Source organism: Ranitomeya variabilis, chromosome 5 (assembly GCF_051348905.1).
Source record: "Ranitomeya variabilis isolate aRanVar5 chromosome 5, aRanVar5.hap1, whole genome shotgun sequence".
Lineage (NCBI taxonomy): Eukaryota > Metazoa > Chordata > Amphibia > Anura > Dendrobatidae > Ranitomeya > Ranitomeya variabilis.
This window is the reverse complement of record NC_135236.1, coordinates 362,292,821-362,306,851: the sequence shown is the minus strand read 5'-3', so window position 1 is coordinate 362,306,851 and position 14,031 is coordinate 362,292,821. Positions and strand designations below refer to the sequence as shown.

The window sequence follows — 14,031 nt, the reverse complement described above, 5'->3', positions numbered from 1 at the left end:
GATGATGGGACTACTACTGTCCCATCATTGGCTAATGTGTCAATCACTGTCAGTCTAGCAGGCATCGTCCGATGGGCCTTGTAGTCCCATCGGACGATGCCTGCACAGACACAAAGACCCCCGGCAGGCCGTACAGACCCCGGAGACGCCGTACAGACCCCCCGGAGAGGCTGTACAGATCCTCCGGCAGGCCGTACAGAACCCCCCGGCAGGCACGCTAACACAGGGTTAATGCTGGCGGTAACGGACCGCGTTATGCTGTGTTTGACGCACTCCGTAACCGCTGCTATTAACCCTGTGTGTCCCCAACATTTTACTATTGATGCTGCCTATGCGACATCAATAGTAAAAAAAAATGTAATGTTAAAAATAATTTTAAAAAAAACCTGCTATGCTCACCCTCCGTCGTCGCGTCCTCTCCTCGGCAGTGCAAGCGGCAGGCTCCAGTGCCAAGGATGGTATGCGAGAAGGACCTTCCATGACGTCACGGTCATGTGACCGCTCAGTCATGACAGGTCCTGCATGCATCCAACCCTGGGACAGGAAGCTGCCGCGTGCACCGCACACAGGCGACAGGACTACAAGGGCTCCCTCGGAAGGTGAGTATATGTTTAGTTTTTATTTTAACTCTTTTTTAACCTGTTACATACGTGTCTGGGCAATATACTACGTGTCTGGGCAATATACTACGTGTCTGGGCAATATACTACGTGGCTGGGCAATATACTGCATGGCTGGGCAATATACTACGTGACTGGGCAATATACTACGTGACTGGGCAATATACCACGTGACTGGGCAATATACTACGTGGCTGGGCAATATACTGCATGGCTGGGCAATATACTACGTGACTGGGCAATATACTACGTGACTGGGCAATATACTACGTGACTGGGCAATATACTGCATGGCTGGGCAATATACTACGTGGCTGGGCAATATACTACGTGACTGGGCAATATACTACGTGGCTGGGCAATATACTGCATGGCTGGGCAATATACTACGTGACTGGGCAATATACTACGTGACTGGGCAATATACTACGTGACTGGGCAATATACTGCATGGCTGGGCAATATACTACGTGGCTGGGCAATATACTACGTGACTGGGCAATATACTACGTGGCTGGGCAATATACTGCATGGCTGGGCAATATACTACGTGGCTGGGCAATATACTACGTGACTGGGCAATATACTACGTGGCTGGGCAATATACTACGTGGCTGGGCAATATACTGCATGGCTGGGCAATATACTACGTGACTGGGCAATATACTACGTGACTGGGCAATATACTACGTGGACATGCATATTCTAGAATACCCGATGCGTTAGAATCGGGCCACCATCTAGTACCATATATGTATATATGCCATGGATGAGGCCACAGTAAAGTGTATCTTTATTTGGGACAAAAGGTAACTCACAGGTCATTGCAGTTGATGATGATGATCATACAATTTGTCATTCCTCCTACACAGTCACATACAAGGGAGGAAGCCACTCCAGCCAGTGTAATATTGCGCCTTTATTTGGGTCACATGGTAACTCACATGCATTTATTTACAGTCCACAGACTCCACTCTACCTCTCTGCTGTCTGCTCCTCCCACATGAGTCACAGTCACACTTCACTGGCTGAATCTGAGAAGCTGCCAGGCCCAGACAAGCAAGAAAGAAAACACTGGGCTCACTCACGCTGCAGAGCCGACTCCTTTCATTCACAGCAGGGAGACGGCTCTTTGTGTTGGCTCGTTCACGAACGACACATCACTAATACACACACCACTTGTGTGATAGCAGATCACAGGGCAGTCACACACAAAATGGCGCTGCCCTGCGATGCTGCTCTTCATTCTGCCCCAGGGATATTAGACCACCCAAAAGGGGAGGGAAATGGTGATGTCAGCAGGTACTGCCCCAATTTTCCAGCTAACAGTAAACCTGGTAAATCTCACTATAGCTGCTTGAGATCTAAAACGGAAAATGCTCCCCCTAGTGGTCAATATATATATTTGTAAGAAAATATATAATATTTTTCATATAGAAATGTTTGCAAACAGTGCAAACATTGCATTAATACATTTTATTTACTATTTTAAGCTTCATTTCATTTAAAAAAAAAAATTCAAGAAAACTGGTGGCACCTTCCCTTTAAAGGGGTCTACACCCCCAATTTATTATAATCCAGGATACAATCTGGCTTTGGGACTTGTGTTGTGGTACCTGGAACAGTGACAAGGGAGCTGTTATCACGTTCTATGGTGGTCAAGATGAGGACATCCTTCTTGTCCTTATACTTGACTACAAGCATGTTATCGCTGCATTGGGCTTTGCTTTCCCCTTTTCTCAGCATTTGCCCAATTAGTGGCTTAGGGAGGCCTCTGATTTTTTTGCAAGGTGCCACATGCAACAGTATCTCTGACAGAGAGGGTCTTGAAGAGCGGTATGCTGGTGTAAAAGTTATCCATGTAGAGGTGATAACTCTTATTCAGCAGTGGGTGCAAGAATTCCCACTCAATTTTTCCACTCACCGCCAGGATGGGGGGGGGGGGCATTCAGAGTGTCCCTCCCTTCATAGATCATAAATCTGTGAGTGTACCCTGAGGTACTTTTGCACAGTTTGTAAAGTATAATTCTGTACCTGGCCCTTTTACTGGGCAGGTATAGTCAGAATTTTAGCCTCACTTTGAAATGAACCGGAGGTTCATCTATACAGATGTCACTTTGGGGGTTGTACGTCTCAGCAAATATTCTGCTGAAATGTTCCAACCACTGGCTGAATTTTATGCAGATTATCAAAGTTGGAATCATTATAATGCAAATATTTTTAGATCGCGTCAAATCTGATCCTTGTCATGGCCATGCGGAATCCCGCTGTGCTGTAGAGAATATCAGTACTCCAGTATTGCCAAAGATCTGTTTGTTTGACTATGCCCATATGCAGCACAATGCCCCAAAATGTCATAATTTCTGCTGCATTTACAAGTATAAATCTGGATTTTGGGTGAATAATTGATGGGGATACAAATTTGTCTGGGCCACCATAAGATTTATTATATTCTTGCTGAAAAAGAATTTGAAAAAGTCAATTTCAGTGAGGCCTGTAGCGTCAAATTGGATTCAGAGCTGCCCATGAAATCCGGAATAGCATGCTGACAATTTTCAGGAGGTGGAGTACAAGTCGGATCGATTGCTGAAGGGGTTGCCTTGGTCATAGGGCGCCTTGCTGGGGTCCCTCCTTACTAGAGGAGTAAGAGAAAGAGGAATAGAGGAATGTGGGATCTTCCTCACTGCCTGAATCCATGTCGGATGCAAGGAAAGCATATACCTCCTCTGGTGAATAGCGTCTTCTTGACAAATGGGCCATTTTTATTTTTATTCTTCAAAACACTGAGGAGGTGTGTGTAAATGGTGCTTTTATTGGTGTGCTAGCTACAAATTTACCCCATTCTAACTACCCCTTTTTTTTGTGTAAAAGAAAAACAGACATGACCAATACTGCGATGTTCCTTCTCCTAAAGTGCTAGCTAAGAAGTTACCCGACGCTAACTTTTATTTTTCAGGAAGAGGAAATCGGATGTCACTTATCACTGCGACGTCTGCGTCCCCACCTATAAAGCTACTCGGTACTAACTACTATTTTTCTTTCTGCAAGAAAATCAGACATCACTTACATAGCAACATCCGCTACTCTACTAATAGCTAAAAAAAAAAAAAAAAGAAAAAGTCCCTTGGCGCAGACTCTGATCAGCAGCAATGCTGATCAGAGTGCTGCAGCCACAGGAAGAGAACAAATGCTCAGTGCCAAACGCTGCACATGTCTCAGACAGCACCAATCACAGTGTGTCAGATTGACTTAATTTAATTTTAACTTTGCGGTCACGTCACTGTGATTGGCTGCTCAGAATTGTTCGGCCACTCACAGCGACCACAGACACGCAGAGTTGGGGGTGGCGGCACAGTCCTCCGGGGGCGACGTGCAGGGATGGTCTGCTGTCAGAGACAACAACCATCTTAAATCTGTCACTGTGCGGTGCAGTGAAGTGACCTAAAATTGCAATGCTGTACATTAACGCATATTGTAAGGGGTTAATATTGAAGCACTGGACAATCCCTTTAATGCAGGGTCAGCCTCCTATTGGCAAAATCACACACCAGTGCATGACCCACAAATCACATAAGGAAAAATAGCCAAATCAAATTCCATGCGTAAACCATATTGGAGAAAAAAAATAATTACCCATTTCTTTTAGTTGGTGCTATGCAAAGTGCTCTCCATACATAACAAGACTGGTTACTTTCTACTACTACTACATTGACCAGGTCATTTCGCTGAGGTTTGTAGCCTTCTGCTAGTCTTATGGCATCAAATGTGAAGTATATAGCGTCATCGATTACACCAGTCATTCCATAGAAAGCAGACACTTTCACCTGGAGAACGAAAAGAACAAAACGTCTCTGTTATTTTGCACATCACATGTTCTGTGGTTAAATATAGTCACAATACCATGAAATAACGGGAAACTCTCATTGTAGTGAATCAGCCGCCAGATTCCTTCTAGATGACTGCATATACAGTATTTTTGGGGAAATAAGACAAACAAACAACAGGTTTTCTGGCAGTTTTGAGCCAAACATAAATGTTTATGCAGCATAAAGAAGAATATACATCCCATCATATTTCCTATTTACTTGAAATCCACTTCCGCCGGTGACTGAAAAACACACATAGAAAACCCACCCTGGCTCCGTCCGTTTTTGTGGAGCTGATCTCAAAGCTTTTATGACTCTTTGGGGTGTAAAAGCTTTAATGAATCGGAAAAACATGGAATACTGAAGCAGTTAAAAGACGTTCAAAAAGACAGAATGTATGCAGAGCAAGTCCTTGTTTACATTGCTATGAATATGTTCACAAGGAAGAATCCACCCGAAAAAGATGTGTGCTCATTTTCTAAAGAGTTTTTTTTTTTTTTTTTAGCTTAAAGGGGTTGTCCAGGCTTGGGACAAAAGTCCACAATCACTGCACTCAGCATCACTATTCCCCAGTTCTCCCGGTACAAGCCGGCAGACACATGGCTGAAATCATTCAGTGTCTCCCATTCACACACCACCTTCTCATCTTGTCCCCCATTTGTCGGTGTACCCCAAGGTTCAGGTACTAGGACCCCTGCTCTTCTACATATACATCTTCGGACTGGGACAGCTCACAGAGTCTCACGTTTTTCAGCAGCAACTCCATGCCGATGACACACAGATCTGCCTACCTGGACCCGATATCACCTCCCTACTAACCAGAATCCTGGAGTCTGTCCGCTATTTCATCCTTCTTCTCCGCTAGGTTTCTAAAACTTAACATGGCCAAAACAGAATTCATAATCTTTCCACCATCTCATTCAGCCCCCCCCCCCACTCCTTCCCAAGAGACCTATCCAGCAAAGTCAATAGCTGCTCACTCTCCCAGTTCCGCAAGCTCGCTGCCTTGAGGTAACCCTTGAAACTCTCTCTCCTTCAAATGACACATCCAAGCCCTTTGCATTTTCTTCCAACTCCATCTCAAAAATATCTCTCTGATCCGTACATTCCTCAACCAAGAATCTGCAAAAACACTAGTGCATGCCCTCATCATCTCCCACCTCAATTACTGCAATCTCTTGCTTTGTGGCCTCCCCTCTAACGCTTGCTCTGACACCCCTCCAATCTATCCAAAACTCCGCTGCTCGACTAATCCACCTATCCTTCCGCTATTCCCCGGCCTCTCCCCTCTGTCAATCATTTAACTGGCTCCCCATTAATCAGAGACTCAAGTTCAAATCCCGAACCAAGGCATACAAAGCCATTCACAACCCATTTCCTCCATACATGTGACCTAGTCTCCTTGCTTACCTGCACGCAACCTCCGATCCTCACCAGATCTCTACTTTCCTCCCCTCTTAACTACTCTTCCCGCAATCACATACAAGATTTTGCCCATATATCCCTCCTATTCTGGAGTTCTGTACCCCAACATATTCGACTCTTGCCTACCGTGAAAACCTTCAAAAAGGAACCTAAAGACCTACCGTTTCCAACAAGCCTAAAACTTGCAGTAATCATCGTTCCACCATACCGCTGCACGACCAGCTCTACCCTCTCTTACTATATCCTCACCCATGCCCTCTAGACTGAGCCCTCACAGGCAGGGTCTTCTTTCCTCTTGTACCAGCCAGTGACTTGTTCTGTTCAAGATTATCATTTTAGCTATGTATACCCCTTTTCACATGTAAAGTGCCATGAAATAAATGGCGCTATAATAACAATATATGCGATTGTCGTACTTACAGGCCAAATAGACTCTTCTGGCTTTTGTCAATTTTTCTCTATTAAGAGAAGCCGAACACACATAGACAGCCCATTAGCACAAATACAAATATGGAAATCGCATACTTGTGATTACATGATCACCTGCTCACACGGAGAATATTGGGGAAAAGTGATGGAGTGTGTAACGATTAGTGATGAGCGAGTGTACTCGTGGCTCAGGTGTCCTCCGAGTATTTGTTAGTGTTCGGAGATTTAGTTTTCATCACCTCAGCAGTATGATTTACAGCTATTAGCCAGCTTGATTACATGTGGGGATTCCATAGCAACCAGGCAACCCCCACATGTACTTATGCTGGCTAACAAATGTAAATCATGCTGCTGAGGTGATGAAAACTAAATCTCCGAACACTAAAAAATACTCGGAGGTCACCCGAGCGTGCTCTGGGAAAACTCGAGCAACAAGTATACTCGCTCATCACTAGTCACGATTTATATGTCTGCAGTCACATACAATGAATGCAGATGTTATTCCCAAGCCTGGAAAACCTCTTTAATAATCATTGTGTAACAGAAGATTACGTAAACTTCTAAAATAAAAATGTGCGTATTATAGCTCATACCTTGGAACAACATTTTTTCTTCAATATTTTCCTGCTCTCTAAATCAGATATCGGAGTAAGGTATCACAAATCTACGACCCCTCATAGCTGGCATAGACTGCCATTTATAGCACTTGGACAGGCTAAGGCCTCTTTCACACTTCAGTTGTTTGGCGTCAGTCTAAAACCATCATTTTCCTCAAAAAACGGATCCGTTTTTTTTTTTCGACGGATCCGTTTTTTTCCCCATAGACTTGCATTAGCGACGGATTGTGACGGATGGTCGTCCGTTCCATCAGTCATGCGACGGATCCGTCAAAATTTAGCGGACGTCATCTAGACATTGACGGTCATTGCAACGTTTTTTGTCTCCGTTGAAATGACGGATCGCGACGGTTCCGTCGCGTCCGTCATTCCATAGAATGGCCACCTATGGGCGACGGATCCGTCGCAACCGTTATTTCGACGGATCCGTCGCCCCAATCCGTTTTTTCAATTTTTTTCAATTGCGCATGCTCCAAAAAGTATATACAACCCCCGAGTAACGGATCCGTCAAAAAAACGGATCCGTTACATCCGTTTTTTTAACAATTGTGACGGATCCGTCGATCCGTCACTTTGTCGGAAGTGACTGACGCCAAACGACTGAAGTGTGAAAGAAGCCTAAGCTGCAGACAGTTTGGGGAAAATGCCAATTGTGGACACTAGAGGTCAGACTCTCCACAGACTTTCGCACTGCACAACCTTCTTTTCCTAGACTTGTACACAGCATATCCGGACATCAATTTTTGATGAAAACAATTTGAACGTTTTGAACAAATCTGACATAGTAAATCATTTCCATAAGTTGTTCATGGCTGACCTACGATTTCTTTAAAATGTTTACAAGTACTTTCTAAACGCAGCAGAATTACATAGGTAATGGGTATTCACCCCAATCCAATATAAATCTGGCAAGTTCTGTGTACAATTCTGAATTCTACAAAGAGAATAGGCCACGCATGCAGACCTCTTTAACCACTTAATTACTGGGTGATTTTTTTGCACTTTTGTTTTTTTACCCTCTTTCATGATCCATTTTTCTTTTGCAAGTATAGTGAAATTGGGGGGGGGGGGGAGGGGAAGTGTTGTGGATGCTGCTCTTGGGTTCCCTCCGGTGGTTGTTGGTGGTAATGCAGTTGTCCTTGGGTTGCAATCCTGGGCAGGTGTTCCTGCTAATTGCAGTGCTGACTGGGGTATTTAAGGTTGCAGGATTCATTAGTCCTTGCCAGTTGTCCATTGTTCTTGGAAGGTTTGGATCTCAGTCTGTTCCTCCTGCCCTGCTGCCATTCAGCAAAGAAAAGTGTCTGGTTTTTGTTTCTGCAGCACACATACTGTGTGCTTTACAGATCAGTGCTATTCATTGTTTTTTCTTGTCCAGCTTTGACTGTGCAGGATTTTTCCAGTCAAGTTGGATTCTCAGGAGATGCAGATATACGTTCCATGTCTTTAGTTAGATGGTGGAATTTTTGTATTATCTGCTGTGGTTATTTTCAGGGTTTTATTACTGACCGCTTAGCATTCTGTCCTATCCTTTCCTATCTAGCTAGAGTGGCCTCTTTTGCTAAACCCTGTTTTCTGCCTGCGTGTGTCTTCCTCTAATACTCACAGTCAATATTTGTGGGGGGCTGTCTATCCTTTGGGGTTCTGCTCTGAGGCAAGATAGGATTCCCATTTCCATCTATAGGGGTAATTAGTCCTCCGGCTGTGTCGAGGTGTCTAGGATTGTTAGGTACATCCCACGGCTACTTCTAGTTGCGGTGTCAGTTTAGGGATTGCGGTCAGTATAAGTTCCACCTACTCCTGAGAAAGTCTCATGCGGCTCCAAGGTCACCGGATCATAACAGGGGGGGGAACTATTCCACCATTGTTTTTTGGGGCTTTCTTTTTAAGGAGTTCTGTGTTAAGTAATACATTTTAGATATATACAAAGTAGGTCTGAAAACCCACAGCATATAATGCTGTGCTATAATGTTGTGGATTTCTATATGGACTCCGAAAATTCACCTCTTACAGCATGACTCCAACATGTTTTTTTTCTGTACTGAAGCGGTGCTTCTACACTAAGATCCCTGCACCTACTCACTCTCACCTTTTACCTTTTATTGGCGCCACTCTGGTCCCGTGGCGCCATCTTGTGACAACAACTTTTGTTACGTCAAAAGTGCTCAGTTCAAGTCTAGAGCAAGAAAGTGGCCAGAACGAGGCCCTCATAGACTTACATCGAAGAGTAACCTCTGGCCCTCCCCAGCAAACCCTGGAGCCGGTAACAAACTGATTAAGACCGACAGGAGCTTTAAAAAAAAAAAAGTGCTGGAGTGTTGATTTAAGGACAGATCCTCTTGAAAATAGGAATTTAGAATATCGCACAAAGCAGGTGGAAATCCCCCCCCCCCCGCATACCTGGTCCACTCGTTTACATCTCACAGGCTTTACCGAAATGGTTTCACTTTTCCATGTGCATGAATTGATAAAATACTCTGCTCTTACCCAGTCTCCTTTGTAAGGCACATAGCCTATAGAAAACATGCAAAAATATACAGTTATGTTATAAAATGGAAAATCAATAGTAATTTATCACTAGATATATAAACACAATAGCAAACATTTATAACTACGGCCTTACAGTCTATAGTTGGAGCATCCATTATAGTTCTACCACCTCTTGGCTAGCTTACTGTTGGATCCATTCTCTGGTGCTAACATTTTGTACAAATTAGCACATTTAAGAGAACCTGCCATCTCCTAAAAAATCTCAGTCATAGGATATAATATATATACGGTAGGTATTTTTTTGTTTTTTTAATTTAAATGCATTTACAAATCATTTTTGCCCTTGAGTTTCATTACAAGTTTTGCCTTTACAGTCAAATTTTAACGTAGTCTGAGACAATAAGTCAGCAGAGGAGCCCAGAATTCGACAGGTAAGGCTGCTTTTACACATCTGTTGTTTTTGTGAGAGAGAGAGAGAGAGAGAGGGAGGGAGGAGAGAGGGAGAAGAGAGAGGGAGAAGAGAGAGAGAGGAGAGGGGAGAGGGGAGAGGGGAGAGGGGAGAGAGAGAGAGATTCGGTAGCCGGTACCGTTCATTCACACATCCGTTCCATGCGTTTACTGCCGCAAACGTCCCTTCAGGCTTTTTCGCCGCACAGAAAAAACGTTGCAGGGGACGTTTTTTGTGTCCGGCACAAAATTGATGAAACGCATGTCCTTCAGGCACAATCCAGCGCTAATACAACTCTATGGGAAAAAAACGGATCTGGCGTGTAAAAAAAACGGATCCGTTTTTTTCAAATATTGCCGGATTGTGCCTGAAACAAAAAACCTGATGTGTGAAAGCAGCCTAAGAGTTACAAACATCCCTGACCTTCCCACAATGAGTTTTTGATGCTGTGTCTTAAAATTTCAGCAAGGTGGATGATAATTACACAAATCTCACTATGCTGCGTAGAATAAACTGAATGTGTGGCTTGTTTTTCAATCCACAACACGTCACTTTCTCTTAGGAATACGCTGAGCTTTTACTTCATACTTGCATTAGATGTGAACATTTTGTAGCTAAAAAACAAACACATTTTTAGTGTGTTTCCGCTGCAGAAAAAGCATGCAATCAGCACAATAAATTATCAATAAAGCAACATACCAGGAAATGTCAAAAGAAAAGCAGCTTTATTTAAAGGGAACCTGTCACATGAAAAATACGCTACCTGCAGATATGGGGTTAATCTGCAGGTTCATAGCATTGTAAACCTGTTCGGCGCTGGTACTTAGATCCCCGCTACCTGGAGGAAATTGACTTTATTACCCCCATAGCATTACGGTTTCAGCCAGTGGCGGCACCAGTTCAGTCACTGTTCTGTGTATAGAGCTGAGGCTGTAACTGTCCCCAGCCATGACTGACAGCCAGCACCAATGCTTACAGTTGCTGATCTCTATACACAGAGCAGTGACTGAACCCGTTGCTACTGTAAAAAAGCGGCAAAAAAAACACAAAAAACATTCTGCCAAAATGCAACGTGTGAACAAAGCCTTAGACTGTCAGAACGAGCTCACTGACAGATTCTCAGGTAAAGAGGTTGGCCACTTTCTCTCGTTAGTGCAGTTTTCTTCTTACACTGACCAGGACTTCTGTCAGTACAATGGTTGATGGCTGCTTGTGGGGGAGCATGAGACCAGACCACCAGTGTATCAGCCTCATCCAATAGGAAAGCAGCTTCCCCCTGTGAGGTGTTTTACAACTGGAGGAGGGTGATGGACTGATCTGGTCACATGTTCTTCCACCAGCAGAAAAGTGCTGATCAGGGTGTGAGGAAAGCTGCACTAACAAGAGAGACCTCTTTTCCTGAGAAAGTGTCACCGAGCTCGTTCTCACAGTCTAATATGAAAGTTAGTATCTCTTTTTCATCTGACTTTTTCTGAACGTCTTTCAGCTGATTATGACAACAGATTCCATTACAAGGGTCGTCCGATCTTAAGCTACAAGTCTGCAGTCACAGTGAGTGCAGACTTGCGAATCCTCACAACATGCGTTGGGAACAGTCAGCCTTGTGACCTCAAGCATGCAATATCCATACTCCCGGCCACATTCTGACTAGACTGCTTCCGGCCTCGCTCAATACAGTAGCCAGGACTATGCATATTGCATACTTGAGGTGACATGACCAACCTTTTCCCAGAGCAACTTGTGAGAACTCAGAAGTCTGCAGTCACATACAGTGATTGAAGACTTTTAGTTTAAGACCAGACAACCCTATTAAAGATAAATTTATCAGGAAACAAAGAGCCTTTAAAAAAAGGTAAAAGGGTGCAAAGTTTATAATGCAACTTAATGGCAAAAATGATTTTTAGCCCAAAATGATGTATATCTCATGAGAGCATCCATTTGTGGTGCTACATTTCATCAAAGGAAATGGGCAAAAGTGATCACCAAGTGGCTCAGCAAAACACTGACATTTTGGGTCCATGGCCAGGAAACTCCCCATATTTAAAATTCCATTGAGAGGAGGTGGTCAATCCCTAAAAAGTGAAGTGGACAAACTAAAGAACAGAAATTGTGATATTTGGCATAAAAGACGATAAGCAGCATATCAGGCAGGGATGGACAATGTATTTTGGTACCCAAAGCAGATGAGGGTAATGGCACCCCTTCACACTCCAACTAAGGAATGGGTAAGGCCCCTTTCACACATCAGTTTTTTGCCATTAATCACAATCCGTTAAATTTTGAAAAAAACGGATCCAGCGACTAATGCCGCCAGATCCGTTTATTTCTCATAGACTTGCATTAGCGACAGATGGCCGCACGTTTCATTCGACGTTCGCCAGATCCGTTGAAAATTGTTTGTCCGGCTGCCGGAGACAACGGACAAAGTAACGTTTTTTGTGTACGTTGAAAAAAAAAGGACATCGACAGATCCGTTGCCGTCCTTCGTTTGCTAGGATGGAAGCCTATGGCGCCAGATCCGTCAAGTGACAGAATCCGGTTACGGATTCTGTTTTTTTGTAACTGAGCATGCTCCGATTCAATTAGCCAGATCCGCTAGTCGGATCAGTCCAAAAAAACGGATAGGTGGCATCAGTTTTTCACAATCTGCGACGGATCCGTCGAGCCAATGAATTGTAACTGACGGCAAAAAACTGATGTGTGAAAGTAACAAGACGACGACTTCCACTAATAATTGCTACCGGTTTAATCTAAGAAATACCAGGATAAGTAAAAAAATTGGTGTACTTTAGAGGCGTGACTTAAAAGAGTGCAATTTCACAGTTTAATATAGGAATCATTCATTGTGGACCATTTACATGATAACAAGGACAAATAGCGATAATCCCTAACCCAATATAGTCATGGAAACGAGTATAATGGGGACCGTTTGGTTTCATTTAAGTTATAGATACCCTAATAGAAACTAAATAAATTATAGTTAAAGGGATACATCTGATGGTGTTTGCATCAGTCATGGGCCAAATACAGCTTGCAACAAAAATGTTGATGATGCTTTTCAGTATTCATGACTCTGGTGATATACTCATCACCATAATCATCACAAATACCAGAATATGGTATCAGAATCATCATGAGTACATTAAAATAGAACTAGAACCATCATCAATACCCGAATATGGAACTATAATCATCTTCAATTAGTGTTGAGCATTCCGATACCGCAAGTATCGGGTATCGGCCGATACTTGCGGGTATCGGAATTCCGATACCGAGATCCGATACTTTTGTGGTATCGGGTATCGGTATCGAAACAACATTAATGTAAAAATGTGTAAAAGAGAGAATTAAAATAAAAAATATTGCTATACTCACCTCTCCGACGCAGCCTGCACCTTACCGAGGGAAGCGGCAGCGTTCTTTGTTTAAAATTCGCGCTTTTCTTTCCTTTACGTGAAGTCCCGGCTTGTGATTGGTTGCGTCGCAGTCACATGGGCGACGCAACCAATCACAGCAAGCCGTGACGTAATTTCAGGTCCTTAAGGATTTTAAAATTACGTCCCGGCTTTGTGATTGGTTGCGTCGCAGTCACATGGGCGACGCAACCAATCACAAGCCGTGACGTCACGGGAGGCTGGACACGCGCGCATTTTAAAATGCGCGCTTGTCCAGCCTCCCGTGACGTCCCGGCTTGTGATTGGTTGCGTCGCGGTCAACCAATCACAAACCGGGAGGCTGGACACGCGCGCATTTTAAAATGCGCGCGTGTCCAGCCTCCCGGCTTGTGATTGGTTGACCGCGACGCAACCAATCACAAGCCGGGACGTCACGGGAGGCTGGACTCGCGCGCATTTTAAAATGCGCGCGTGTCAAGCCTCCCGGCTTGTGATTGGTTGACCGCGACGCAACCAATCACAAGCCGGGACGTCACGGGAGGCTGGACAAGCGCGCATTTTAAAATGCGCGCGTGTCCAGCCTCCCGTGACGTCACGGCTTGTGATTGGTTGCGTCGCCCATGTGACTGCGACGCAACCAATCACAAAGCCGGGACGTAATTTTAAAATCCTTAAGGGCCTGAAATTACGTCACGGCTTGCTGTGATTGGTTGCGTCGCCCATGTGACTGCGACGCAACCAATC

The 14,031-nt window shown here is 44.1% G+C and overlaps 1 protein-coding gene across 4 annotated transcripts in view; it reads right to left on the bottom strand.

Annotated features, from left to right (window-relative positions):
* MOV10L1 (Mov10 like RNA helicase 1) overlaps positions 1-14,031 on the bottom strand; it is a 226,876-nt gene that overhangs the window by 113,759 nt on the left and 99,086 nt on the right. For 3 of the 4 annotated variants that reach the window (XM_077264879.1, XM_077264881.1, XM_077264882.1), the window contains 2 exons: positions 9,355-9,467; positions 4,254-4,444 (listed from right to left, as the gene is read on the bottom strand). In XM_077264879.1, the coding sequence (XP_077120994.1) occupies positions 4,254-4,444; positions 9,355-9,467 (304 nt within the window). Of the gene's footprint in view, positions 1-4,253; positions 4,445-9,173; positions 9,242-9,354; positions 9,468-14,031 lie in introns of those variants that run through there. The other variant, XM_077264883.1, reaches the window with a different exon arrangement.